This window comes from Anser cygnoides, chromosome 14 (assembly GCF_040182565.1).
Source record: "Anser cygnoides isolate HZ-2024a breed goose chromosome 14, Taihu_goose_T2T_genome, whole genome shotgun sequence".
Taxonomy (NCBI): Eukaryota; Metazoa; Chordata; class Aves; order Anseriformes; family Anatidae; genus Anser; species Anser cygnoides.
In genome coordinates this window covers 701479-728250 of record NC_089886.1, presented here as the reverse complement: position 1 = coordinate 728250, position 26772 = coordinate 701479, and the positions used below count along the sequence as shown (strand labels likewise).

Below are 26772 nucleotides of genomic sequence, written 5' to 3'. Positions count from 1 at the left end.
AAAAGGGAAGTATCTTGTTCTGCTGTGCCAGTACAAAATCCGTCCATCATAAAGGCCCAGGTCTCGTCTCGTTCATCCCAAGGCAGGGGCCAGCGCTCGCGACGCAGCCGCAGCCCCCCGGGCCGGGCGGCTGAGCCACGCGCTGCCCGCGGCACCACGCCTGGCAGCGCCGCACCGCACCCAGGCGCAGCGAAGGGAAGAGCCCAGCCAGGGTTCACATCGCATCTGAGAAAAAAACACCCAACCTGCCCCCAAAAATGAAGCTGGCCCTTCTGCTTTATGGCAGTCAGCTAATGGGCTCGAATCTCCACAAAGAACGCTGAATTCAAGGCATCTCAGTTCAAGTGTGGTGTCAACCAGCTTCAGTAAAGGTATCGAAGCTGGTCTGTGCTTACCTGAATTTTCAAAGACAGTTTAGAAATAAAACTATTCTGTTGCAGTGCACATAACAAAAGGAAGACAAATGAGACACTGTTGGGAACTTTTCTTGCACTTCACCAATCTTCCTACAGCTTTCTTCCCCTGTTCAGATGCAACAGGAGAAAAATACTTCCTGAAAGAATTCAGATGTATGTAATTTAAAACTTGTATTGAGGCATGTCTTACAAGTGAAAATAATCACACTGGCAGGAGCATAATAACCAAACATTTCCAACACAGCAAGCAGGGCTGAAATAACGAGCAATGTTGACTCAAGCAGGGAATAGTAACCCTATTCCGCTGTTGAAGTTGAGCTTCATTTTTGTACAATGAAGTCTCTATCCCACAGAATTAAGCTGTGAAATAAACAGCACACGGGGTGTGCTTGCACCTCCCTTGATAAGATGCAAAGCAACTGGTTGACGAGACAAGGGTCTCTTCATAGCAACAAGGGCTACTTTATTTTATTGTTCTGCATTCCCTTATCGAAGGCTTAGTCTCTAGAGATTGTAGAACAAATTCACAAGATGCTGCTGCTTCCAAGCTTGCATTCGTTTCTCCATGATTTTCAAGATCAACATTCCCTTAAATAGTATGATTCCTTAATCTTCTGTAACAGGTTTGCAGTCTACAGTCTTTTTCTCCTATGCACGTTAAATTCTCTTTCCTCAATAAAATGGCACCAGCAAAGTTCAGATAACAGCCACAGAATTCCGATGGCAATGAAGATACGCTGTTCCAAGGAAACTACACAGATGCATTTTCTCCTGCAAAAGCAGAGAAAATAGGTTTTAGAACATTTATTAGGAGATAATCAATAGCCATTTGCTCTTGTTCTGAAGCTACTTAAAGAGTTGACCAAACTTTCCCTCCACGGATAAACCTTGAAGATACTACTTTTCAGGAGGAAATCTTTAGATAGAAACAACATCTTATTTTACCAAGACTTCCACACTCATATATTCACAGAGAGGAGAGGACAAAAGACCGAACACAAGAGTCATCTTAATGAATACTATTCCAAAGTTTCTGAATTATGTTAAGCCTAACACAGTAGCAGATCACTATTTTTCTTGAAAATTCCATAAAAATTGCCTGCTATTTATAATGGACAAAAAAAAAATGTTTATTTGTAGAATTACAAAGACCACAATGTGCAATAGCTATCACAAGCTTTGAACAATTTTCCTCATCTGTAGATGGATGCTGCACTTACAATAGCTCATAAAGAGTGCAATCAACCACACTGCTCCTGAAGAAGTGTCTCCATTATTTTAATACCCTGAAAAAAAGCACAAATAAATGCCAACTTTACACACAATGTAACTATTTCATACATTATAAAGAACGGCCCCACAATATACCAGTAAAACCCTAAAAAGAATTGTGTTTTATGATCCTGTACTAGCTCAATGTAGTTCTCTCTGCTGCCTGGATGGCACAAACAGCACTTACAACGCAGAGTTCTCGGACATGAACCTGGAGAAGACAAAAGACTCTTTGCAGCTTCCACATTTTTCCAAGGCAAGGCAGCGTGAAGCCAGGGCACTCAGTTAGGAATGAGAACGAGAAATTCCTTTAAAATGGAAATACTGTCACTTGTATTCTTTGCAAGTGATCGGGTCCGTGAGAATCAAAGGTCTACATATGAATATTTCTATAATGCAGGAAAGAAATACTGAGCACAGTCAAAAATACCATCAGAGGACCACGAGAGCGAATGTTTCTTCTAAAGGACTGATCTGTGAAGGGAAGAGGAACTGTCAAGCATTAAGCTGTTATTAAAGCAAAGTTTAGGTTGAATCTCGGATTTTTGTTTGTTTGTTTGTTGGAGTGGGGTGGTGCAATGCAGATTAGCCCGAGGTGCTTACCAACCAGCAACAACTGTTTGGGTATACTACAGTGCTGGCAACAGAGCAGCCATCTAAAAATCTGGGGGAAGCTTTGATGGTACCAAGTGCTCTTCCATATCAGGGTTAGAAACTGCTCCACAGCAAAGTTCTTCCCTATTTTGAAATGAATTCAAGTTCAAGGTTCAGTACAAAGTGAGAAAGAAGCGGCTTCGCATCTGGTGGAAAAGCAAAACCAGTCACTGTAGAGAAGAAAATCTAAAACATCCCTCCCTCCCCCATGCCTTGTACGACAATTACAATCATTTGCCAGCCCTGCTTCCAGTGTTTGGTCAGATCTTGCAGACGCAAGAAGCAAGCCTGGAGTTTAGCTATAACCTGAGTGGGACTAAGGCTTACCCTAGGTTGTTCTTTGTTTACCAAGATAAACGAAAAAGGGGGTTCTCAGTTGGAGCCATCATGACAGAAAACAAAAAAAGACAACTAACTTTAACAAATAGGTCAGGAGAACTTCTTTCCACATCTCCATAACAGGTGGACAAGATCTATCTACAAAAACCAGTTCCTCTTCCATGGCTACTCTCTGTAGAAGGCAGCGAGCTGACTACCTCAGTCTGTCAGTCTAAACCAGACATGCCACTGTTTGCAGAACAAAGCACTAATTGACATAAGTGAGGACTGAGGTTTGCCTAGGGAATTTAAAAATGTTATTTATTGAGTCAATTATGTTCACAGTGTGACAACTGCTTTTTCTTTTATTTCTCCTCGTAGCACTGCAGACTTTTAGGCAGAAAAGTGTTGAGGAAGAAAAGGGGAAGGAGAGGGGAATCCATTAAATGAATAAAAATACAAAAGGGCAGGTACAACTCATTACCCAGTATCTTTTCAGCAAGGAATGACTAAATCAAAGCTTAATCAATATATTCCTTTCAACTAAAGTTCAAACACTTAAATCTCAGCCCCAGGAGATCAGGCTTAAAGGAGCTAAATTTACACTACTTAGAGTGCAATGATGCCCTCGAAATGCAGAGCAAACATTGCCTACCCATTAAACTCTGCACCTCTACAGCTACAGCTTAAAAGCTTCTCTGATTGACAAGCCATAAAGTAGTTCCATTTTTCAAAGGTGGAGGGAGGTACTCCTCTGCTGTGAGAAGCCAACGCGCTGTGAGCATCTCCGTGCTTTGCCACGGATCCCAGCAGCGGCCCGAAGCACCCACGCAGGCGGAGCGCTGCGGGCTCCAGCCCAGCCTCTGGGTGACTGCCCCAGCAAGGGCCGACAGCACGCTGCGCAGCAAAGGGGGCGCGGAGACACAGCAGCTGGGTGACAGCATAGCCAGGGCAGCCTGGAATGGCAGCCTAAGGAGCCTCCCACACCACGGACCTTTTGAAAAGCTTATGTTTGCATCCAGACATATGCCACGAGCCAGACTGGAACCCCAGCTGGTTGGGACAGAGAGCACGCGTTGTGTCTGTAATGTGCTCCACACCTTCACCAACACCCAGCTTTAAGCAAGAGGTTAAGTGATACGCAGGAAAGTGTACGTGGCTTGTTTTAATCTGAAGGCAATACAAATTACAGCGCACAGCCCATTTCCGTTCCCAGCACAAAAGCAGGGTAACGTTTTAACAGACTAACAGAAAATGTTCTGCTGCCTCTGAAAAGAGCACCTAATACCTTGCATTCTTGTTGTAACCATGACAAAACATGTTTCAGTTAAATATTGTTATTTCAGCTCAGCTCCATTTACCAAACAGTACGTTACAGCCTTTCTTTACTTTCTACCCCTTGCATATTTGAGTAATGGAAAAGGAATATAAAAAAGAAATCAAGATGCAAAAATGACAGAAATGTTGCAAGATTTAAGAGGCAATGGATAAAACATATATCAGTATAACAAAAATGTATTGCTAGACATGCTCCTTCGTTATGCAGCCTTAAAATCGCTCCTAATTTTGCCGTTTGTACTGCTTAACACTAGCAGAGATCACCATAACTTAGAGAAAAATGGGATGATCAGGTCGTGTTTTAAGCTTCGAACCCTCGCGCACACATGCACCAGCTGACTGCTGGTCTCCAGCACCCCCCCTGGTCTGAAGCTTCCTCCAGCCTTTACTCACCCGCCGCAGAGCGATTCCCTTTCCAAAGGGAGCCAGAACCCACGCCAACAGACCCAGAACAGGCTGTCCTGGCAGCTGGGGTTTACTGGCATATCCGCTCAGACATTTAAATTATTCAGGAGGAAAGCTTTATTGGCCATTATCTGGGTGCGTATCATTCATTAATAGTTTTTCTGAACAGGCAAGAAAAAAAAAGCATAAATGCTGCAATTTTCACCAAAACACACCATGACTTCTACAAACAAAAGCAGGGAAGGGGAATTTTATCTTTTTTGTTTGTTTTGTTCACAGTTGGAATAAAGTAAGAAAAATGCAAAAACCATCACGGTTGTTCTATCATGCCTTAAAAAACCACTACAGAATAGAATCATGTCAGTAACAAACACAGTGATTAAAAAGATCGCTGCCTTTCACGTCCACGAATAGCTCTATTACTCCTAACTTTTCCCTCTCATTCTATAACACAGAGATATTTAACACCGATTGTGTGAATGTATGAGTTTTCTTGTATTCGTTCACAAAGTTTAAGATTACTACACAGTTTTCTCCTGCTCTCCAGGTAGCTCACTCCCTTCTCCATTTCCTCTGCCCCACATGGGTTGCTGCCTCCCACTGCTTTCTTACACCCTTACTCCATCACAGGGATGGAGAAGCGCGCTGCTGTCAGGATTGAGGAGATAAAGCAGGAATAATGGTTCAGCTTTGGAAGCAACGTCCTTACCTTTCCCAACCAAGTGTACCAGGTGCAAGAAAAGCACCTGTTTGATCAGACTGTTAGGAAGGATGTAGACCAGGCTCCGAAGATAAGAAGTAAACCAGCCACAATGGAAGCCCAGAGAACGTTTATCAAGAGTTGTCACTCACGCGACATTTCTTTTATACCTTTATATAATACCTTTGCGTTGCCGCTTATTACATTTGGGTAAAATGCATCTCACAATTACTCTATGGCCAAGCCACAAAAGAAACCCTATCTAGCAGCTTAAAGGAAATGAAATGCATACGCACAGCTGTTGCCACAGGGAGACCGACGTTATAGAGAAAAAAAAATACAGGCAAGTCTGTACATGTGTACCAGACACCCGTTTGTGCTTTTCAGAGCTCTGCAGACATAGCCAAAATTGTTAAAGGATTTCTAATGCAGCACTGAGATATGGTGAGCTGGTTTGTCTCATCTGCTAGCTCTGCCCTGCCCTAACCTTGCAGGACAGGTTTCATTACCCAGCCACTGCTTCATTGCTTACACCAGCACAGTTGCCTGCTTTTCCTTTATTTTTTTTTTTCCCCCACTTTAAAAAGCACCAACAGAATCTTACAGTTATCAAGAATAAGCAAATGAACAAATGGTCATGCTGTGGTTTGAACTACATTTCCATCCACAGCTCTGGGGGCACAGGCTCCAAACCCAGGAGGGAGAGGCTGAGCCGCCAGCCCAGCGCACTGCCAGCGAGGAGTCTCCCAGCGATGCGCGGGGAAGGGCTGAGGCTGCTGCCCACACTGCGTGCTCGCATACGCACTGAAGCTAAGCGAGAAAAGACAGGACACTGGTACAGACACATTAAAATAAAAAATAAAAATAAATACATTTTTAAAATAGAACTTTTACCAGTACTAACCGCTTGGTCTCCATGAATAATTAAAGAATGGCATGGGGCATGATCTGACTTTGGACTTCTAAGTATACCTGAACAACAAACTTCTCCATTAGATAACTTAAAAACTAATGACAATGGGATAACGGTAAGTGTAGGTTCATTATAGTCTCATGCACATAAGATTCATAAGCCCAGCTGTGAAACTGCCATGTTTTCAGGCTCAAGCATATGCTTTCACTCATCTGAAATAATATACAAACTGTGTGGGAGGCAAAAAAACAAAATCTCATCTTTACATCAAAAAGGTTTAACTAAATACTCCTTTCAGCTACTTCTCTTGCTCCTTTTTCAGCAGGTACAAATTTTAAACATTTTATTCATCACAACCTGAACCCCCAAACCTATCCAAGCCACAAATATCCAAAACCAGGACTTCCCTGTAACTGCATTTCCCAGTGAGCGCTACAGGAGACACTGCCGTTAAAACCAGTTTATCAATATGACACGGCTCCCAGAAACTGAGGCCTTTGAACACTAATTCCTCTGGGATGCACTACTGGATAGCTTTTATCCTCTTTCATAATTCTTGCTGAAAGACAGAACTATTGAAGTATACAGAACTGCTACAGGGAGATTGACTGTGGCTATTGTAAATACATCAAGCTGCCAAAAAAAAAATATCTAATGTTACTGGAGAAAAATGTGTGACATGATATAAATTCATGTTGGCTATTTTTGACTATTTCAGTGTGAAGGTGCTATAGAACCGCAAATTATTATTACAGTATTAGCTGGTACAATAAGACATTAGGAAGAAAAACTGTTTCAACGCCTAGGGGAAATCAGGAATAAGAATGAATTACAGAAATTGATACAGACACATATACCATGCTTTAAAATGTATTTGAAATAAACCTATTACCATAATAAAACTAAATCCGTTTTTGTTCTGCTTGTTCTCTGTAGACAAAAGAAAAGGTCAAATATTTTTTCAACAATTAAAAGACGTAAGGAATCCAGGCTTAAAACACCAATTTAGTTTTAATCCCAGACAATGCAGTGATTTGAAAACATTTCGAATGTAACTCTAGGAAGAAGTTCGGGCAGTAGATAAACCTACCTTCTTCACGCCTTGCTTTAAGAACGACTGAGCGAAAGCTTCCAACACACGGTTGAGCAAACCGGCCCCCGTCACCGATATTCTGCCTTTTTGTGTGAAGTCTGTCCTGCAAAACAGGAACATAACGCCAACTTATTTCTCTGCCTACTTAGTAAACATTAAACACAAACCTCCTTTAGAACGTTTTTGTCTCGATTCCCAAGCAAGGCATCACCCCGTCCCCCCCCCACTTTGTACAAGGACCTCAGAGGCACACGCCCGGGCAGCACGGCTCCCGGAGCAGCTCGAGACTGCTGCAAGTGCCGGGGAGCAGCAGCGCCAGCGAGCGCCGGCCGACACGCGCCTCGCGTGAGGCAGGACCAAACCAGCAAGGTGCTTCAACCTACGGGCAACGGAGCGCAGGCTTCTAATTCACGGGAGTCTGCCGCAGAAACAGCAAACGAAGCTTGCGTGACCCTACGGGTCCTCGGGACGTCAAGCTGGACAGAGGCAGTGATAACAGCGGGAAGAGGTCCGACGCGAACAACTTCCCACTCCCGCCACAGAAGCACTCGCGTGAGCCCGGCACCGCCGAGGCCCCCAGCAGGCTACAACCACTTTTTATATGCGCAGGCCATCAAGAAGAAAAACGCACGGAGCTCAAGCGAAGGAGCTGGTGCAGATGAGAAGCCTCCCCCCAGGCACAGGACGGACGTCAGCGGTGAATACTGGGCACCCCTGAGCCCGGCTGTGCTGGCTGGGACTGACTTATTAATTTTGCTGTTTCACCGTTCTCAGAGACCAAAAAGGGCAGCTCAAGGAAAATATTGATCTCAGATTGATTTCTGTAGCACACAGCTGGCAATGCTGCATCATTACAACACAGTCACAGGGTGAAGCCTATTAATGAGACCCAACTACTAAATTATTGACTAGTTAAGTACGGCAAATTTGGTCTAATTGTTTTCGTGATGGGAGTTTAATTAAAGCATCTTTAGTACAAAAAGTCTAGCGATATTGTTCAGGTAGTGTCAAGGAGGGTCTGCAAAGCCTGCACGGCTTTCAAAACTAAATTAAAAGTTACATCCAGTGCCTGGCCCTTCATGAGAGGGAGCTTTTGGGAGATCTTTAACCCCGATCCGTGGTGCAGGGCACCGCTCCCGCATCACGCGCAACGTGACCATCGCCGTAGGCAGGCACGCAGCTGGCGCTCCCACGGCAGACCTGCCCACCTGCCCGTTTCGGAGCCAGCGCTGCCCACATCCGATGCCCGAGGAGGGGCAGCACTGCGGGGGCCGGGGGGCCCTGCAGCAGCGCACAGCCTGCCTCCGGGGGCAGCTTCGCCCAGCAGGCAGGGAAGAGGCTGTGTCACTGCTGAGGCTGCACCGTGCTGCTGGCAGCCCAGCTGCACAACCCGGTTTAGACTTCTCCACTTTGCCGAGTGGCAGTCTGCCTCGCGGTCAGAGCAGCGCCTGCCTCTGGGGGCAGCTCTCCCGCACGAGCCTGCAGAGGCAGCAACACGCCGAGGACAGCATCCTGCCTAACCTGGAACAGGCCGGAACACAGGGCGGGGGGCTCTGACCAGCTGAGGCGGCCCGAGTTTCTGCACCAGCAGCACCAGCACCTACAGCTGCAAGGCAGTGCTGGTGCAGAGGAACGTCCGTCTTCCCCAGAGGAAGCTGTGGGACAGGCTCCATCCCTCTGTAAGGCTGCAGTGCAAGGACAGGGGGGCCCAGCAAACTTCTGAAACAACGTGATTTTAAAAGCAAGAGGAACATATCCTTGAACAGCAAAGTCCCAGCACTGGGCTTTCAAAAATGCTTGAACCCACCAAAACTGAATTTTGTCTGAAGTTGTTTTTTTTTTCTTAAGCATCCTTAGAGCTTCCAGAAGCCAGGCAGACCTTGCTGGACAACCCTGCCACGCTTCCCAGGGAACATCACAAGGCAGAAGTAATGACTAATTACAGTGGACACCACAGCACAGTGAAAACTAATGGGGTTGACATCAGCTAGAAACAGATCTATTTTTAAAGACAGTTGCATGTATTACATACCTGCTCATTTCACTGTTGCAGGAATTAGAAATTCCACTCCTACCTTGTCATAAACATGCATTAAGACATTTCTGTGCTCCACTCAGCACAAACACAAATCTGTCTTTCTCCCAGGCAAAGTCCCATGCCAGCTTACATCTTTGGGTCATGGCAGGCCAAACAACAGAGAAAAAAATTGTTTGGGAGCAAGAACGCTCCATGCCAACGACTGGCAAGCAGGAGGTAGCTGATAATTTTTAAACTGCTAGCCAAGCATCTGCTCGTAGACATGAGAGCAAAGTGAATGCTCTGGCTGTGCCTGCTGTGCAGAAACAGCGGGGCAGCCTTCTATGACTGCAGAGGAGCACATGGAAAATTAATTTCCGATGATTATTTGTGCTCTGGCCAGAGAACCTAACCCAGCATCTGAAGGAGCCAGCGGAAAGCCACAGAACATTTATAGTAGCTGCTTTAAACACAGTCAAGAGTCACCAAAGAATTGTTATTCAGACCCTTCCAAGCATTCAAAAGGCAACAGAAAGCACTTGCAGGGCCAGGGGACCACAGCAGCCTGGAGCAGGCACGCAGGCACTCACCAATTTGGGTTTTCCAAGCTCTCTCTGAAGACAGACTCCTCGCTCAGGGACGCATACTGTGTCCATGTGAGACAGTGAGTTTTCATAGACATATTTCTTTTCTGCATATTAAGCCAAGATTCCTCTTCCAGGTAGATGTCGGGCACTTTTAAGGCACTGACCTGGAAGTAGAAGAATTGGAGCTTTGAAAAAAAAAAAAATATGTGTTTTGAGAGGGTAGAAGCACTTCTCAGTACCTGGCATACACTCATAGCCTCAGAGGGTAAGACTGAGGAATACTGAGGAGGGGACATCAGCTCTGGCTCACCCTGACGAGCAGAGCCAACCTCCTCAGCACCCACTGAAGGCCATGCAAACGCTCCAAAATTCCTGGGGACTGCTCAGCCCCCAGCCGGACTTGCAGGACTACTCAGCACTGAGTTACCTGACCGTTCGTGCCTCCTGCCCTGCTGCCGACGGCTCACTCGCAGCCAGGGTGACAGAGCCCACTTCCGCGGGGTTACCTGCGAGCCGCCCCCCGGGGGCCGTGGGGACACGGGGGGGCCACGGGCGCTGCCCCCCTGCACACCCCGGCCGGCAGCGCGACGCCCCCGGGCAGCCCTGCCCCAGCCGCCTCCTCTAGAGCCCACTCGTCAACCTGCGAGACTTTTATCTGGCAACGTGGGCTGCGGAAGGGAAGGGAAGGGAATCTCACCATCGGTTTATTTTACATTCTGCATGTATAGGGCAATGATATGTTCTCCTTGGCGGGTGAGGCTTGGAAAAGACAAACACATGTTTAGAGCCAAAAACATACAGAGTCTTCAGAGTATCAGGAAAAAATAGATACGTATACTTTGAAGCATGCAGGCCTTGAAAAACACTTATTTACCCACGCATAAACATAAATATACTTTTCTGTATACAGGCTGTATGCTGCGAGATACTCTGCAACAAACAAATAATAAATCGAGGTTAGTCCTCTCCCACGAACTGTGCAGAAAGGACTGCTACTCAACAGGCACAGGAGCGAAACACCACGGGACTGCACACCCCAGGTCCTTACGCTTCCTACAGCCTTTAAGCACTTGCATCTTATCCTCTCTACAGGGACTCTACGATGCCACGTTTAACTTGTAACACACTAGAGGCACACTGAGTATTGTTTTAATTCCCTCTGGATTCCCTTACAGAGTGGCTTTTTGTAAGAGACTAGGGCCCAGTGTGGCCCAAGTCATGGATCAGACATCCAACGTGAGCTCAGCACCGAAATCTTGCCCAGGGTTTATTATTAGCTGCCTTCTTCTCACTCAGGCTTCAGGTGCAGTTTCTGAGTTCTGTTGCAGTTTTCTCTTGAGTTCTGGGAGACTGGGCTTTTACAAAAATACCATCCACCACACTAGGATCGGGACAGCAGGCAGCAACAGGATTATTGTACGGGGAGGCGGGGGAACAGCTGCACTTTCACCGAGGCCCAGGCGACAGTTTAAAGCAGGTTTACTTTATCCAGGTAGGAAAGTTAAAAGCCCGTTGCCACCTGTAAGGTAACCACCAGCACCACTTACATCTTCCTCTACTCAAGGCTACAATTTTGTCCATTCAAGTTACATCTGCTCTTAGGGAACCTTTTTCTCTCAAGTTCTCTTTAAAAGTAACTTTTCTAACAAAAAGAAAATATCATTAAGAAATGAGATCCCGTTAAACAAGATAAACCACAGGCAGGTGTTAAGGTTTCACAACCTGACTGAACTTCTCCAGGTAGTTACCTTTCTCAGGATTTCAGGAATCACATTCTTGCACGTTGCAATTCTCCTCCGGTAAATAATCCCTGTAGACAAATCTGTTGATAAAAGTCAGTCAGAAGGGAAGAGTTACAGCAGCAGATATTACCATTTTTCAAAAAAAAAGTAGTGGCGAGACTTCACAGACAGCAAATGTGCAAGCAGAAACGCTGGCAAATTAACAATGCAGTAGGATTTTTATTTATTTACTTATTTATTTTTTAAGTATAACCGAGTACGGCTGCCGCTTGCCAGGCAGGGCTGTAAGCAAGGCTGCTACGGGCACCGCCTCAGGAGGGCACCTGCACCCAGCGCTGCACCCAGGCGCCCTCACCCAGCGCATGGCACAAACACCTCCCTGCACCCCCGCCGACGCTCCCGGGTGGCCAAGCCCCGCAGCACGCAGCGTCGGGCTGGTGCCAGCCTTCAGGGCCCCCCGTCCCCAGGTGCCGGTGCCAGCCTTCAGGGCCCGTCCCCAGCCTTCAGGGCCCGTGCCGGTGCCAGCCTTCAGGGCCCGTCCCGGTGCCGGTGCCAGCCTTCAGGGCCCGTCCCGGTGCCAGCCTTCAGGGCCCGTGCCCGGTGCCAGCCTTCAGGGCCCCGTCCCGGTGCCAGCCTTCAGGGCCCCGTCCCGGTGCCGGTGCCAGCCTTCAGGGCCCCATCCCAGTGCCAGCCTTCAGGGCCTCGTCCCGGTGCCAGCCTTCAGGGCCCCGTCCCAGTGCCGGTGCCAGCCTTCAGGGCCCGTCCCGGTGCCGGTGCCAGCCTTCAGGGCCCGTCCCGGTGCCGGTGCCAGCCTTCAGGGCCCCATCCCGGTGCCGGTGCCAGCCTTCAGGGCCCGTCCCGGTGCCAGCCTTCAGGGCCCCGTCCCGGTGCCAGCCTTCAGGGCCCGTCCCGGTGCCGGTGCCAGCCTTCAGGGCCCATCCTGGTGCCAGCCTTCAGGGCCCGTCCCGGTGCTGGTGCCAGCCTTCAGGGCCCGTCCCGGTGGCCGCAGGGAGCCCCAGGCGCTGCGCCCTGCCCTGCCCTGCCGCACACCGACTGAGCTGCCGGGCCAACGTGCGGACTGAAGCTTCCCTTTATTTCTACCCACGCCCCGATTTATATTCTCAAGCTCATTCTCCGGGCAAACGTACTGCACGCAAGATTTACAGAGCAGCCGTGCCTCGTTACATGTTTATTTTTGTATTGAATTGGACCAGCGACAAGGACAAAACTATCTATTAGGAAACAAATTACAGTTATTTACTATCTCAAAAAAATGGCTGGCTTTTAGAACCACTTTGCCTTTTAATATTTAATGACCCAGATCAAGAACAGAAACCTCAGGATAGTACCACACGAGAACCCAGCTGGCAGGCAGCCCAGGTTAAAGACTTGTCAGAGATAAAAGAGTGTGTTCTCAAACAGCATTTGGTTGGGTCTGTGAAATGAACACTTCATGGGGTTTGGTTTTCAGGACTGGAACAAACAAATCACATAAATAACATGAAGCATCTCCATGCAACAGAGAACAGAAAAGCATTCTCCAAGAGGAGTGGTTTACTCCCTTTGAAAAAAATGCCATGGCAGCACTAATGTTGTTTTCTTTAATCTCAGAGCTACCTCACTAAGGGCCACCATTAACCCTGAGCTGCAAGACAGAAGACATCTCCAAATGTATGTATGACAAAGAGCATCCACAAGCATTTGGTAGTAAGACTTAAGAGTCAACAAGTTCTTACTTCATTCCAAATGAGAATTCGATCACTAACCCAGTATTTAGAAGAAGGGAATAATTACTATGCTAAATCCTACAGTATTTGATTCCCACGTGGTGGCATAACAGTTTAATACTTCTTCACAGGCACGTTACTGTAAGTGCCTCACTGCAAACAGATCTTGCAACCTCAGCAACTGGGAAACGGCCCATGCAGTATCACTGGACCTTATCTGGTAACCTGCTCTGACTGAGCACGTTTATTTTCCTGTCAATACGACTGGGAAGTGGTAACGTCTAACTTTGGGTATTCCAGGAACCCTGATAAGCGGCAGACTGAGGGTCCGGGTTCACCGGCTCTCAGCACCCTATGGGGCCACTGCGCAGGTCGCTGGGTCCTGGAACCGCCTCGCCGCGCGGTGGGACAGCGACGCATCCCCAGGGGCAGGGACCTGCAAAGCAAGGCAGTGAAATGCCTGCGGAGCGCCTGAGGCCTGACGCCAGCGTTCACCGTGCTCAATTCCAGCAGCCTTACGTCTGGTCTGCAGAGCACTGCGCGTGGAAATCGTCAACGAAGTGCCAGGGAACCGCACAGCAGAACGTACTGCAGAAAAAGTAGGCAAGTCATCTCTGACAGCCTCGGAATAAGCTAAAAATCCAAATGCTTAATCCAGCTAAAACACATGCTTTTGGGGGCAGGTTAAATATTTTCTCAGTCTCACTTATGCCTAGGATTCCTGCATGCTGGATGTGCTGGATGTGTGCAGTGCCCAGCATCTACTGAAACAAAGCTATTAAATAATTAACACCGAAGGTTATGAGAAGCGTTAGTTAGCTTTTTAAGAAAAGTCAGGCAGCTTACCTGTTTTCTCTTCCACTGTTTCTACAGCCATGACGTGCTTATCCATGGGGCTGGGGTACTGGGATAAAAATGGACAGCGTAAACATTACTGCTCGCCACGTGGCTAACAGCAAACGGCTAACGTCACTCGTAGAGCCAAAAGCAGCCTCACAGCCCCTCTCAGCAGGTACAAGCTGCTCCACGTTAACAGTCTGCAGACTCCATTCAAATTAGGAAGAATTTAGGAAGACTAGCTTAGTAAGATTAGAACAGAAAAGCAAACCCACAACACTGCTAGGGTAAAAAATGCCCGAAGGGGAGGTTCCAGCCGGTGCCACAGGCCGCACACAGACACCTCCCTCGCACCCCGCACGCCTCTCGGCAGCACGACAGCTCCAGGCGCGCGAGGCAGCGGAGGCAGCGCGCCGAGCGCCCGGGCACCGGCACTTGTGTGCAGGACCGAGGGCATCGCCGCGGCCTCACCTTCCTCACAGCTGCCCCCAGAGATTCTCAGCCCGGGACCCCAGCGCACAGGAATTATGCCAAAATTGTGCAGGTTGCCTGCAGGGCAGTGTGCTATGCGGGGAATGGATGCACAAGACCAGGACTGCGAAGGATGCACAGTTATCTTGGAACTTAGCAAACCCCTCTGGATAGAAACGAGAGTGACAGGGCTACAAGGACCTTACTGCCAGTACACCAAGCAGCCAACACTCATGTCAATAACAAAATCTAAAATTTAAAGCACAAGAAAATTTATTGAACTCAAATAATACTCAAAAGTTACCGTAGCATCCATGGTAATAAAAATGCCAGGCTGGAGAAATCCTGAACACCAAATTAAAATCAGCATTGAACATAATAGAGAGCTTTAGAAAAGGTGGAGAAATTGCATTTCAAGACCAAATCAGTTTGGGTAATGCAATTACGATGTGTAACAACAGGTGCTCCAAAATTCTGACATAAAAGAAATCTTCGGTTCTGAGCTAAAAAGGCCGACAACTCCAGAAGAGGCTGCTCTCCAGCCCAGCTCTCCTGCTTCTTCTCGCTGCAGAACAAAAGTTGACTTTAAAAGCGCAAGGTTTTCAAGTCCTGTTCTACAGAGAAGTTGGAGTGCTCCCTACAACACGCTGCTTTGAAATGGCCGTACTGGCAAAATTGCATTATCAACGTAACTTACGCTCTGTAAGGCCCAATCGCGTGAAGCACAGAACCATTTACATAAATCCTTCACTAAATAGCAGGCTCTATTACCCAAGTACTTGAACAGAAATAGACTCAATCTCCTACACGGCTCAGAAAAGGAAACAACATGAGAAGTCCACGAGCAGAAGTAACGGCTTGGCGAGCCGGCCGCGCACAGGAGCGCTCCCGCCAGCCAGCCCCAGCCTCCCCGCGAGGTTTCCGCTCCCCGCGGCCTCACGGCTCAGGGCAGCGGAGCGCCGCGAGCCCCAGCCCTGCCGTACCCGCTCCTCACAGGGCCGCTCCCAGCACCCCGGCACCGTGCCCGGCCTGGCCCCGCGCTGAGGGCTCCCACCGGCCCCGCAGGGCCACGGGCTGCCCCCTGGGCACGGCCCCGGCGCTGCCATCGCTGCAGAGACCCCCACCGCTCCTCGGGCTTGGGAACCCCACTGCGTATCCACGCCGGACCTAGAGGTAGTTCCAACGAGTTCCCTCGGTAAATTGCCTCCCAGTGACCTCCGAATGCCCTAAGGGTTGAGGTTGGCGGGCACCCCGGGGGGGTCTCAGGCGGGGCCACCCAGGACCACTTCCAGACAGGTCCCGAACAGCTCCGAGGAGGGAGACTCCCGGTTTGCTTATTGCAGAGACGTCTGTCCCTCCGTCGTTCTAAAGAGACCCCAAACAAATCAGCAGCAGCAGAAACCGTGAAGCTGACTTCATCAGTGTCTTTAAAAAGCCTTTTTCTTTCTTTTTTTTTACTGTGGCTGCCAGTCATGAGTGTTTCTCAAAGATGCCGAGTCCATTCTAGAGACTTAGAGCTACAAACGTGGCACCCGCGAACAGCATTTCAGAAGCTGAGTCCCATATCCTGAAAATCCCTCCGCATTTCCAGCACAGCACCTGAGCAGTTACCAGTTATCGCCACATTTCACTGCTTACTGAAATTGAAGCTTTCCATTCCCAATTTGCAAAAACCTGCCAATTAAAAACGGAGTAATTCCTGTGCCCTTACTCAGTCTTCCTGCAAATGTATCGATTGTTTTCTATAAGTAACAACAAACAGAATTGATTCCATTAGTCATTATTCTGAATCCAGGGAATTAAGACCCTACATACCTTTCCTAACTGGAATGCGTAAGATCATTTATCAAAAGCAGCAGTTTCTAACCACAGTGATGTTTCTTAGACGTTATTTGAGGGAAATAGCAGACCTTTACAAGCAGCACTGTGTTTAGCAGCAGAGAGAAATCACTGCAGGTTACACATAATGATTTGTATAAAAATGAAATATTTCAAAGCAATGAAGGGCTGGTTTTACATGCAAGATCAAATGGAGCCCACGTAAATCAAAATGACAGCTTCAAAGACTTGCAAAAAATAATAATATTTAAATTCATAAATATTCTGATTCTTTCTTTTTCAACACCAAGGAAATGAAGCGGTGACACTACAAAATCAGCTAAACCTTTCCACATTCCTTCACTTTATTACCGGGTTGGAAAGGTGGTGGTTGTGAATAAACGTGAATTCAAAAAAAAATCTAGCAAACCCACTGTGTAGATTACTTACTGCGATAAAAATCAATAAATGCATAAGCCTTTCACATACGGATACATTTATTTCAAATACAAATCAATCTGTCGAACTGAGTCTGATTTACTGTTCGTGGGCTCAGCGCGAGGTGAGGTCTCCCCGACCGAGCGGCCCCTGCGGCAGAGCGGGGCACAGCTCCCGGCCCCGTGCCCGACAGCGGCACGCTAAGCGCGCCCTTCCCTGCCGGCCCAGCAACGCCGCGTTTCTGCCTTGGACACGGCACGAGAACCCAGGCACATCGGAAGTTGTGGCTTTAACTTCTTTCACACCTTTCCAGTGGGATTTTCCCTCATCTACGTTGTAGGTGTCCAGAAGGTGTACCGCAACAGAAAGATGTCGTTGCGGACCACCACGCGTCCATCTCACTCAGCACGTCCCTGAGGAGGGATGGAGCTGGGCCACTACCTGCCCTTCCCCATCAGGAGCTACGGCAGGGCTTGGAAATGTGGGCAGCATCGTCCACGGAGCCCTGCACTGCTCCACGACTGCCGTGCGCTGCAGGACCTGGATCCTGTTTCTCGAGAAATACGTGACATAGGCAGAATGTTTTCCAGTGCATTTGTGAACTGACATCCAAATATATACCTCAATATCTGACGCAGAAGGCTGTCCGTCCGATGACCCCTGATTTCTTAATCAAAGTGGAGGAAACATTCTGCAGTAAGGGCACACTTTTAGAGCAGCTGGGTGAAAACTTTACTGCGGAGTGCAGCAGAGCTTTAAACCTAACCCGAGAGGTGTGTGAGGGGGAAGAGGATTGAGGGGGGCGAGGAACAAAACACACCAACTCCTTCCATAGTCTGAGTGATCTTCGTGACTTCTGTGATCAATCGAGAGAGGTTGTAAGATGCAGTCAATACAGAAAATGCCCCAGTACAGGCAATACGTGGGACTTCCGTGAGCCAGGAGATGACTTGACACAAACGTGCCCTTGAGGACCCCTGACTGTGGTCTCTCTGAGAGCAAGCCCCGCTGCACCTTCCCACCCTGTTCCGCAACATAACAACACTCAGCGGTTCAACCTGCAGGACCCTGACAGAAAGAACAGGATCGGGAGCACTGAAAATCAACTTTAACTATGGGATTTATGAGTAACTATGACAATCCTTCAATCATACAGAATTCCTCGTTAAAAGCAAGTGATGCACTTTGCTGGCACATACAAACGAGGATTATTTTAACCTCTCTGCTCTTCGTCTCTGGCGTTGATAATTAGCCTCAGTGTTCATCTCCAACTGCCCTTCTTAAGTCATATAGAAATATACTACCGAATACAATTTCTATGTGTATTTTTACTCTGGTTTGTATCTTTCACAATGAAAAGCACGAACTCTGCTTCTCTTCTGATGGCTAGCTCCCAAACACTCATGAAAACCAGCAAAAGATGCCTCCTGCCTTTTCTTTTCCAAGTTCATTCAAAGCTTTCAAATTATTATTTCAAAGCACATCCATTAGTCAGCCATAGTGTGGCAGTCTAAACTACATGGTTAGTAAATTTGACTACCCAAGCTTGCCAAATATATAGCTCAGGCTTTCTGCAGCAGAGCAAAAGCAAAAAAAGAAGTATTTTTTTGCCATTTTTTTTCTTTTTTTGAAGGAAACCTTAAATGCATCTTTCTAAAGTCCTGTACTAGCACAAGAAAAGAACATCTGTAGATGATTAAGAGAAACAGAAGAGAAAGAGTCCAGACAAAGCATTTTTACTCAAAATTCTGGCGTTTCAGCCTGCGAAGAAATTTTGAATTTTTCCTTTGTAAGAGTTCCACATAAAACATATTTGGTTCTCATTACAGGCCAAGACACCACTACAGGGATTCAGTTCCCTTTTATAACGAGCTGAACACCAGAAAAAAAGAGGCAGTCAATTGAAACAAAAACATGCCACCACATCTTTTAGAGATTTATGTATCTTGTCAGTCATTATCCCGTGAAACTGGCAATGAAGACAGGAAACTGACCCCACTGAGACCACTTGCAAAAGCCTGGTGACCCCAGCAAGTTTCAACGCAGTCTTCAAAAGCTTTCAGAAAAAAAAAGCTTGTTATTTCTTGGATGAAAAGCTTTGTACTCCAACCACAACCCATAAAACTGATCCCATTGTTAAGGGCCTGACAATTTCCCATGCAAAGTTCCTTAGCAAGAGGCACTCTCCGCCCGCCGCAGGCAGGCCGTGCCAGCGAGGAGCGCGCTGCCGGCCGTCACCCACCGCTGATGCGCCAGGGCTGCCTCCGCTGCGGGGCTGCCTCTGCTGTGGGGCTGCCTCCGCTGCGGGGCGCGTGGGCTCCGCTCTGCCAGGGGTGGACGCGCTCTGGGCTCCCTTCGGCATCGGCTCCGCCAGAGCCCGGCCTCTGCCAACGGGCAACAGGGAACCGGCATCTGCCCACGGCACAGGTACGTCCTTCCTCGCCTGTACATCAGCTGCAACAAGGGTGAATTCAGCCCAAAGTCAGCATTTGTTCAAACATCTTGACAAAAACGTTCACAAACCCTCGGGGCTGTGTGCCAAGGAAACACCCCGTGCTACACCGCCGCTCACTTCTGTCGTTAATGTTTAAACACACGCGGCCAAACCAAACGTCATGGGGCCTGCTCTGTTTTTCACCTCGGTGTTCCTAAGAACTAGTCGCAGCCAGAGGGCAAAAGCCCAGCACCAGTTTTTAATAAAGATGACACCTCATCCCTATTCCTGTGCTATTGTTCAAGGAAAACTGCAGCAGAAAGGGCGGTTTTGATGCACAGCTGGGAGGCTGGGTCTGAGACAGCAGCGTTCAAAAGGAAAACGTAGGAGGATGGACCCCACACGGGAACGCTACCTACCTGCACTAACGCAGCCTTCCCCGCTGCAAAACACTCTCACTGCAAACCCACCCGAACGCATCGCCCCGCTAGGCCAAGGCCCGCGCCTATCGCCCCGAGCTGTGACGGCGGCCGGGGCAGAACCCAGCGCGGCTCTCCCGGCCGAGCCCCCGGCCCGCACAGCCCCGCACCGCCCCGCACCGCCCCGCACCGCCGGGCCCCTCGGGGCAGCCGAGCCCCCAGGGCCGCGGGGAGCGCCCCGACGCGCGGAGCAGCCCCGCAGCGGCGCCCCGAGCAGCGAGGCGGGGCCGGGCACACCTCGCTGCCCGCTGCCCGCTGCCCGCTGCCGGCCCCGCCGCCGCCGCCGTGAGGCGCTGCAGCCCCGGCGGCAGGCGGGGAGGCGGGGCCGGGGCGGCCGCGGTTACCTTGCGGAGGTAGCTGGCCACCACCTGCTCGAAGGGGTACCGGTACACGCGGTGCACCTCCACCGTCACCCCCATGGCGGGGCCCGGCCCGGCCCGGCCCGGCCGCCCCTTCCTGCCCCGCCCGCGGGCCCGCCGCAGGGCCCGCCCCGCCCCGCCACCATCTTGCGGGCCCCGCCGCGGGCGGGTGCTGCGGTGCCGCGGGCGGGGTGCTGCGGGGAGCCGGGGGCGCCCGCGGCAGCCCCGGGAGCGATCAAACAGCCCCGCGTGCGGTCGGAGCGTTTGTGGGAAAGCGGCCGGCCCGGCCCGGCCCCGCGCCCCTACCTGCCCCCGGGCCTGCCCCCGGGCCTCCGCCGCGCTGGTGCGGCCGGGAGGAGCGGCGGTGGCCGAGGGGCGATGTAACTGCTGGAGAGCAATAAATACCGACTTCGTAAATGCGCATTTGCATCTAGTTTTACTGTAAACATTCAAGTATCGGGCAACAGCTTTGCCTAGGTGCTTCTTTCTTATCTTAAGCTGGCAAACTTTTAAATGAGACCGACAGGCCGAGATCAAAGGAGCCAGCTTGCGGGGAGAGAGCTGCCTGACATCAGTTCCTGGTTTCTGAGGTCTCGTCTGCCCTCAGTTAATGCCCAGAGGGCCACATTCATACATATTGCAGATCCTGGCGTGATAAATGAAGCAAATCAAGTATCTGCTATATTTGTATTTATTTTTAATTAAGCCCTTGGTATGCACTGAAAAATTTCAGTAGGAGACATATGGAAGTCTAAGAGCTATAAGGGCATTATTTCTAGTAATTTAAGTATTGGGGAGAAATTTTATAGCCCACCACAGAGAAGTAGAAACTTGGCCATAAACTACCCTGCCTAGGCTTGCAACCTCAGCACGAAGAATGTGCAAGCAGTCTCTTAACTCGTCAGTCTCGGAGGTAATACGCGAGTTAAGGCTGTATTACCATTACTCATGAATATGAAATGTAATGATTTAAGACTATGGGAAGAAAAAAAAAAAAAAAAACATTTCCCCTGTTTGCCTCCACCTTTTGAAGCCCTTGTGTTCTGCACCACCAGTGGCAGCCTGCAAAGTATTCAGCATCATTGCTTCACCTCAACTAATTAGAGTTTACCTCTTGCAGATTACAACATGGGATTAATATTAAGCAACAGAAATCCTGCTCACCACCAGCCTGATCCTGAAAAGTGCTGAGCATTGGAGAGGGGAATTTTAGTTCAGCAGTTCCTCATAAGTAGGCTAAAAACTCATTAACTTCTATTTATAATAATAAATTACTGTGCATTTTTATAGCTCCAGATTTGGGAAGAGTTTTCAGTTTCGCCCCATAAATCAGACCCCACAGGAATCATCGTGTCCGTTAAAGCTGATGTAAGAATCAGCAAAATCTTCAGGAAACACTTGTGACACTGCAAGGCAAGTTCAGAGTTAATCACAAAAGATGGTGTAATGTTAAAATGTTCAGCAAATTAAAACCCAGAGGAGGCACCACTCTGGTTCTTCCCTGCTGTCATACAAACAGACTTCACACCCTGACTGTTAACGATGTGCCCAAGCTGCGCCTTCTGCTGCTTTTTGTTGTGCTACCACAGTGCCTGCTGGCGGGGATCCGTCTGTGCTGGGCTCCCAACAGCACTGACGGGCAGTGCCAGCAGATCCAGGCCGAGCTCCTGATGCAGGAGACATTTACACAGGTTCTTTACACCTAAGCGCAGATCGTGTCATGTAGCAGCCTGGATATGTTCACCCCACAGGGCTACAAGCAGCATGTTTGCAAAACGGGGTCTGGGCTGATTAAAAAGTTGAACAGATGTGTGCAACAAACAAGAGGAACAGTTGGTAGCAGAGGTGCTGTGTTCGCATTTACGGTGAGACGTGTATAAGGCGCCTTTCTCATCTTTAAAAATCTTTCTATTAGAGCAAGGCTGCTTGAAGATGAAATAATTCAAAGTTCTCAACAAAATATCGGTGCGGTGCTTGTAGACTGCTGCAGCTCTGGTCGTACAGCACAGATCTGGCAGGGCTGCAGGCCGCTTTCATTGCAAGCTGGGCATCGGAGAGCCCTGTAGGACTCTCTGAATCTGTTTGCTAGCATTGAAAACTTGCTTCCATGGCACAGCGAGCAAGGAGCAGAGCCTGATCCTTTACACTGGGAACAAGTGTGTTCAGCATCGCCTTCCTGCAACAGAAAGATCATGAACAAAATCTGTACCCGATATCAGACATCAAAGTCAGTAACAGCTGAAAGCAGGAAATTCTCTCCTCTGGTCTTTAAAGTAATCATGGTTCCTGACATGCCGCTCTGCCAATAGCATTTGGTTCTCTATAGCAAGATCTCCAAGGTAAAGGCTCCTGTGTGTCCGCGGACAATTTGTGGATACTTCTACAAAATGAGAAGTTAACGTGCCTGAGTTTGAAATACAATACCTTGAAATTCAGCTTTTCTCCTCTTGCAAGGGTCTGCATAGGTCCCCCATCTTCCTGTCATTTCTTAATGTGGCCGTTTTACCAGCAATGTGTTAAGCCACGCTCCCTTTCCTCGTGCATTGCTCCTCACCCTCTGCCCCTGCCAGTCCCCCAGCACTGACACACGCGTGGCTTCTTTCAGGCTTCCCCTTGTGCCTGCAACTCGCTCCAGGGCTGCCAGCCTCTTTCAAATCTCAGCTTAAAATTCACTACTTCCACAGAGCCCAGAAGTGATTAAATATCTGCACCAGGAAGAACATACCCGGGCACAGGTTCACCGTTGTGGTGTCAGTTCAGTGGCCCACATCATTCCTGCGCAGCGGTGCTGCCTTACCCAGCAGAACAGAACGAGGCTTTAACTAAGATATGGGAGTTAGTGCTAGGTATGCTTTACGTCGTGCCTACGTGGTAATTTGATAGGCCAAATTAGTTGACTTCTCAGGAGAACAACCTTCCTGTGGTTTGGTCATCTTATTGAATATTTGTATTACCAGTGCATAAAGAATCCAAAACTATTCTGGAAAAAAAAATCCACAGTCTTGGTACTTTCAGGTTTTACTCTTTGTTCCCAAATATCTCAGACAGGTAATTCTGCCAGTAGATGGGATGAATCTTGGCTTTTATGTTAAAGCCCTCTTTCTGAAAACTGTGTTTATTTCAATACTGACCAAGGAAAAAATCGCTGCTTAGCTTCTCAGGGTTGTTCTCAGTTTTCACAGGGACTTTACGTAAGTGAGCCCCAAGCAAGGCTCATGGCTGCAGAGCATCCAAGGCAACCTGCATTATGCACAGGAGGTTGGTTTCAGGTTGGCAAATTCGTAATGCTTGGTATTTACCCTGCATGACAGCATTGTTTTGTGGGATCAAATTATGGTCAGACTAATTGGGATTCTGACCAACAAAGACTAACCCGTGAGAAAATAAGGGGAAGACACAATCCTATTTCAGCTGATATTAAAATTTTAGCCCCAGGCAGTCTCAGCCACACGGCAGCTGTGTTTAGCCTTGTCAGGCTGGAGAAACTCAGGCCTGCTCTTATTCCGCTGGGAGAGAGTGAAGAAAGATGGACCTAAGCCAAACTACGTAAATGTCAGCGATCTCCGAGGGAAACATCAAGTGGGAGACATGAGGACGCTGGAAACAGAGCAGCTGTCCCCAGAGTGCAAACTGTGCTACAGCACTGATTAGTTATCTCCATGTTGGAAGAGGAACAAAGTGATGCTTTTAATCCAAATTTAGTTGAAGTGTCAGATACAGACATAGATGGGGCTTGGATGGGAATATTGAGCTGTTTGACTGGGACTGCAAGACCCAAAAGCCTTGGGGAACAAAAGCAATTTCCATTATCACTTACCTGCATGTACTGGTTGCAGGCAACCTTTTTCTCCACCTCTTTTTTATGTCCAGTGCCAATTCTGTCTTTCCTTTCCTGGTATATGAAGGCCCAGTCATTTACTCCCTCAGTCTGGATGATTCTTCTCACGAGCTCTTTCTGGTCCATTGGTGCACGGATGATTTTCAGGTTATTTGTGTAGATGATGATCTTGCCAAAATCTATGATTGGGGAAGCCTGTAGAAGGATCTTAATCAATGTCTCACCTGTATGAATACGCTCTGCAAACAGTGACGATCCCTGGGTTCCCAGAAGAACATCCCTCCTGCCTGGCCGCCCCTAGCCGGGCTCTGCCCCACAGGCCAGCTTCCCACAGCCCTCCAGAGCACGGTGCACACAGGGGAGGAGAGATGGAAAGACAGACAGACGGGGCTGCCAGCTCACACCCAGGCTTTGGGTCAAAGCTTCCAAACCCTACCGAATGCTACCAAAGAGGTAACCATCATCTGGAGCTGCAGAGGTGGCTTTTCTCTACGTGCCAGCTCCACTGCCCTTAGGGCTGTGCTTTCTTCCTTTCTTGCAGATGGGTTGAAGTGAGACCTTACATCCCGGAAAGCTTTCCCCATCCTGACCGTGACATTCAACTGAATGTCACTGGAGTAGGTAGGGTTTTTCAGATTTAAAAGAAAAATTCTCTTAGTCATTTATTAATGCTGGCAAAGCAGTCAGATGATTTAAAAAAATAAGCTAATTTTCTAATGCAAAATTTTGGTCCTAACAGCCAGTCTAAATAACCGTTCATGGGGACACTTGAATTTGCATTCTTTTCTAATGATTTTTAAGCTAACCTTGGTCTGGTCAAACACATTTTGAAAGCAGCATTTTGCTTACCTGGTCCCTCCTTCCCTTAGCATTTTACCAGGTATCATATGGCAGTTACCATAGCCTATTGTTTTACAAACTCTTCCTATTTCGCTCTGTGTAAGTGTCAAGAAGCGATGCAAAAGGAGATGCTCTCCTAAGAAAATGCCGTGACAGACTCACATCATCCAATGCAGGTTGGTTGATGGCTCTGCTGGCAACCGGGCACCTGCTGCTTTGTACCAGCAGAAGCATGGAGGGGCAGCAAGCTCAAACCCTGCCCGTTCGCAGAAGGCTTTAAACACCTCGTATTTCTTATGCAGACGTGGTGTCTCCAAATACTGAGTGCATGTTGATACAAAACAAAACAGATATTGGATAGCATGATTACTCAAAGTACTTATGGTTAGGGAGACTAGGGAATAGAGATGAGTATTACCCAAGAATGCAGAACAAATTAATGGTAGAGATAGGATCACATAAGTGCTCTGTCTTTGGGCAAAAGACATTCAGAGTGGTTTGATATTTTCGGTTATAGATGCCCAGTGTATCAACTAAGTGTAGTTCAAGTATCAGCAGTCTGGTGTTCCTACATGCAACTTTGAAACTTTGATTAGCACCAATAGACTTTTAATATGTTTAAACTAAGACATAAAATGCTTTCTAAAGCACTCCCAAGTCCCTTCAGTTGTGGTCAAAGTGACTATTCAAGAGACCAAAGCAGGTGACAGTACAACTTTCTGTATGTTTCAGCTGTTGGTGTACTCAAATTTCTCCCTGGAGACATCCTTAATTCTTGACCATTCTGCTAGCAACCGGGGCGATACCACCAAACAGCCAGTGTAGGACTGGGATGGCGCGTGCAAGGTGTGTCCTGGGCAAAGGACAGACCAGTCTCTGAACAACAACTGCTCGCTGTTCAATCTGAACTGGATTTGAAATGAGGTGTCTACCAGGGAAAGGCCTGATGTATTGATTGAACAAGCTAGCTACCTTTTGCTGTCTTCCTTTTTCTCATTTTTTTATGAGCAGACTCACCTTGAATTTCACAAATCTGCTGATTATATCAATATATCAATAATGCACTTCATTTGGAGTTTGTGTTTCAGGGTAACGTGGCTGTTATCAACAGTACTGATACACCACCATCATTATATGGGTTGTTTGGCTGGTACGTAGAGGTTTGATAAAACCAAATAGCAGTAAAAAATAACATAAGTCTAATTTGACAGGGCAAGAAAATGAACATAATCCCTGTATATGAATCAATTTAACATATATTACACATGTACTTGCTTTTTATTACAGCTAAAAGGACACTTCTATATCAGTGGTGTTAATTATATGTTAATAACATATCCAGTGAAACTAAGCCGGGGTTTCAAAGCGGGTGAAGGGTAATTCTGAGTTTCCAGAGGATGTGCATGACTCGCTCTGAGGCTCGCTGGTAGGCTGCCAGGGGCACTAACCTTTTTGCCAGCTCAAGTCATGCAACTTCTATGTTTAAAATATAACTAATTAAGATAATATCCACCTTACTTTTGACTGCTCTCGATGCATTAGGATTACTCTGCGTAGATATTGAAACACTTGGAAATGCTGCATCTTACTCTACAAAACAGGCAGCAGCCAAGGCTGGGCGTTACTCACCCTGCGGTGGCCGTCTCTCGAGGGGCAGTCGCTGAGGAGAGGCGAGGTGCTGGCGAGGCTGTATTTCTTATCCTCTTTGAATATGCTGATCCGCTGGGCACTCAGCTTGGCTGGCGGGCACTGCCTGCCTTCTGCCGCGTCCCCCGCCGCGCAGGGACGGTTCCCCGGCTCAAAGCTGTGCCGGAGGAAACGCCGAGACTGCTCTTTGGCCGGGGGCTCCAGCTCCTGCCCGTCCTCGAAGACTTGTTTTAGCACTCGACCGCTGTAGGCTGATGATATTTTGAACCTCACTTTGCGGGGCCTTCCCTCGTGCCTTTGGCTGAGCTTCTTCTGGTGCTCATCCATGATTACGATTTCAAGTCGCAGGTCCTGGAGATCAACTGAAAGAGCTTTGGGTCCAAAAGAAAACTCTCCTCAGCTTCCCCCAGACACACCATGTATAATTCA

At 48.2% G+C, this 26772-nt stretch overlaps 2 protein-coding genes across 11 annotated transcripts in view; both read right to left on the bottom strand.

Annotated features, from left to right (window-relative positions):
- Positions 1-572: 572 nt before the first annotated feature.
- On the bottom strand, positions 573-20138 carry PRELID2 (PRELI domain containing 2). 3 transcript variants are annotated; one of them, XM_066977162.1, is made up of 7 exons: positions 20004-20138; positions 14029-14086; positions 11462-11535; positions 9717-9877; positions 7107-7212; positions 1637-1702; positions 573-1187 (listed from the first exon to the last, which is right to left on the bottom strand). In XM_066977162.1, exons 1-6 carry the CDS (start codon positions 20076-20078, stop codon positions 1658-1660), a joined length of 519 nt encoding a protein of 172 aa, XP_066833263.1. In that variant the 5' UTR covers positions 20079-20138; the 3' UTR covers positions 573-1187; positions 1637-1657. The 3 variants fall into 3 exon arrangements, with proteins under 3 accessions (XP_066833263.1, XP_066833262.1, XP_066833264.1); XM_066977161.1 differs by lacking the exon at positions 1637-1702; XM_066977163.1 differs by lacking the exons at positions 1637-1702; positions 11462-11535; positions 14029-14086 and having other exon boundaries at positions 20004-20112.
- GRXCR2 (glutaredoxin and cysteine rich domain containing 2) overlaps positions 7106-26772 on the bottom strand; it is a 44729-nt gene continuing 25062 nt past the window's right edge. The window contains exons 2-9 of one of the 8 annotated variants that reach the window (XM_066977157.1): positions 26326-26714; positions 23836-24051; positions 20004-22194; positions 12268-19200; positions 12090-12205; positions 11982-12037; positions 9717-11900; positions 7106-7212 (exon numbers count right to left, since the gene is read on the bottom strand). In XM_066977157.1, coding sequence (XP_066833258.1) covers positions 21970-22194; positions 23836-24051; positions 26326-26714 — 830 coding nt within the window. In that variant the 3' untranslated portion in view covers positions 7106-7212; positions 9717-11900; positions 11982-12037; ... (1 more) ...; positions 12268-19200; positions 20004-21969. Of the gene's footprint in view, positions 7213-9716; positions 11901-11981; positions 12038-12089; positions 19201-20003; positions 22195-23117; positions 24052-26325; positions 26715-26772 lie in introns of those variants that run through there. The other 7 variants (XM_066977156.1, XM_066977158.1, XM_066977153.1 and 4 more) reach the window with 7 other exon arrangements.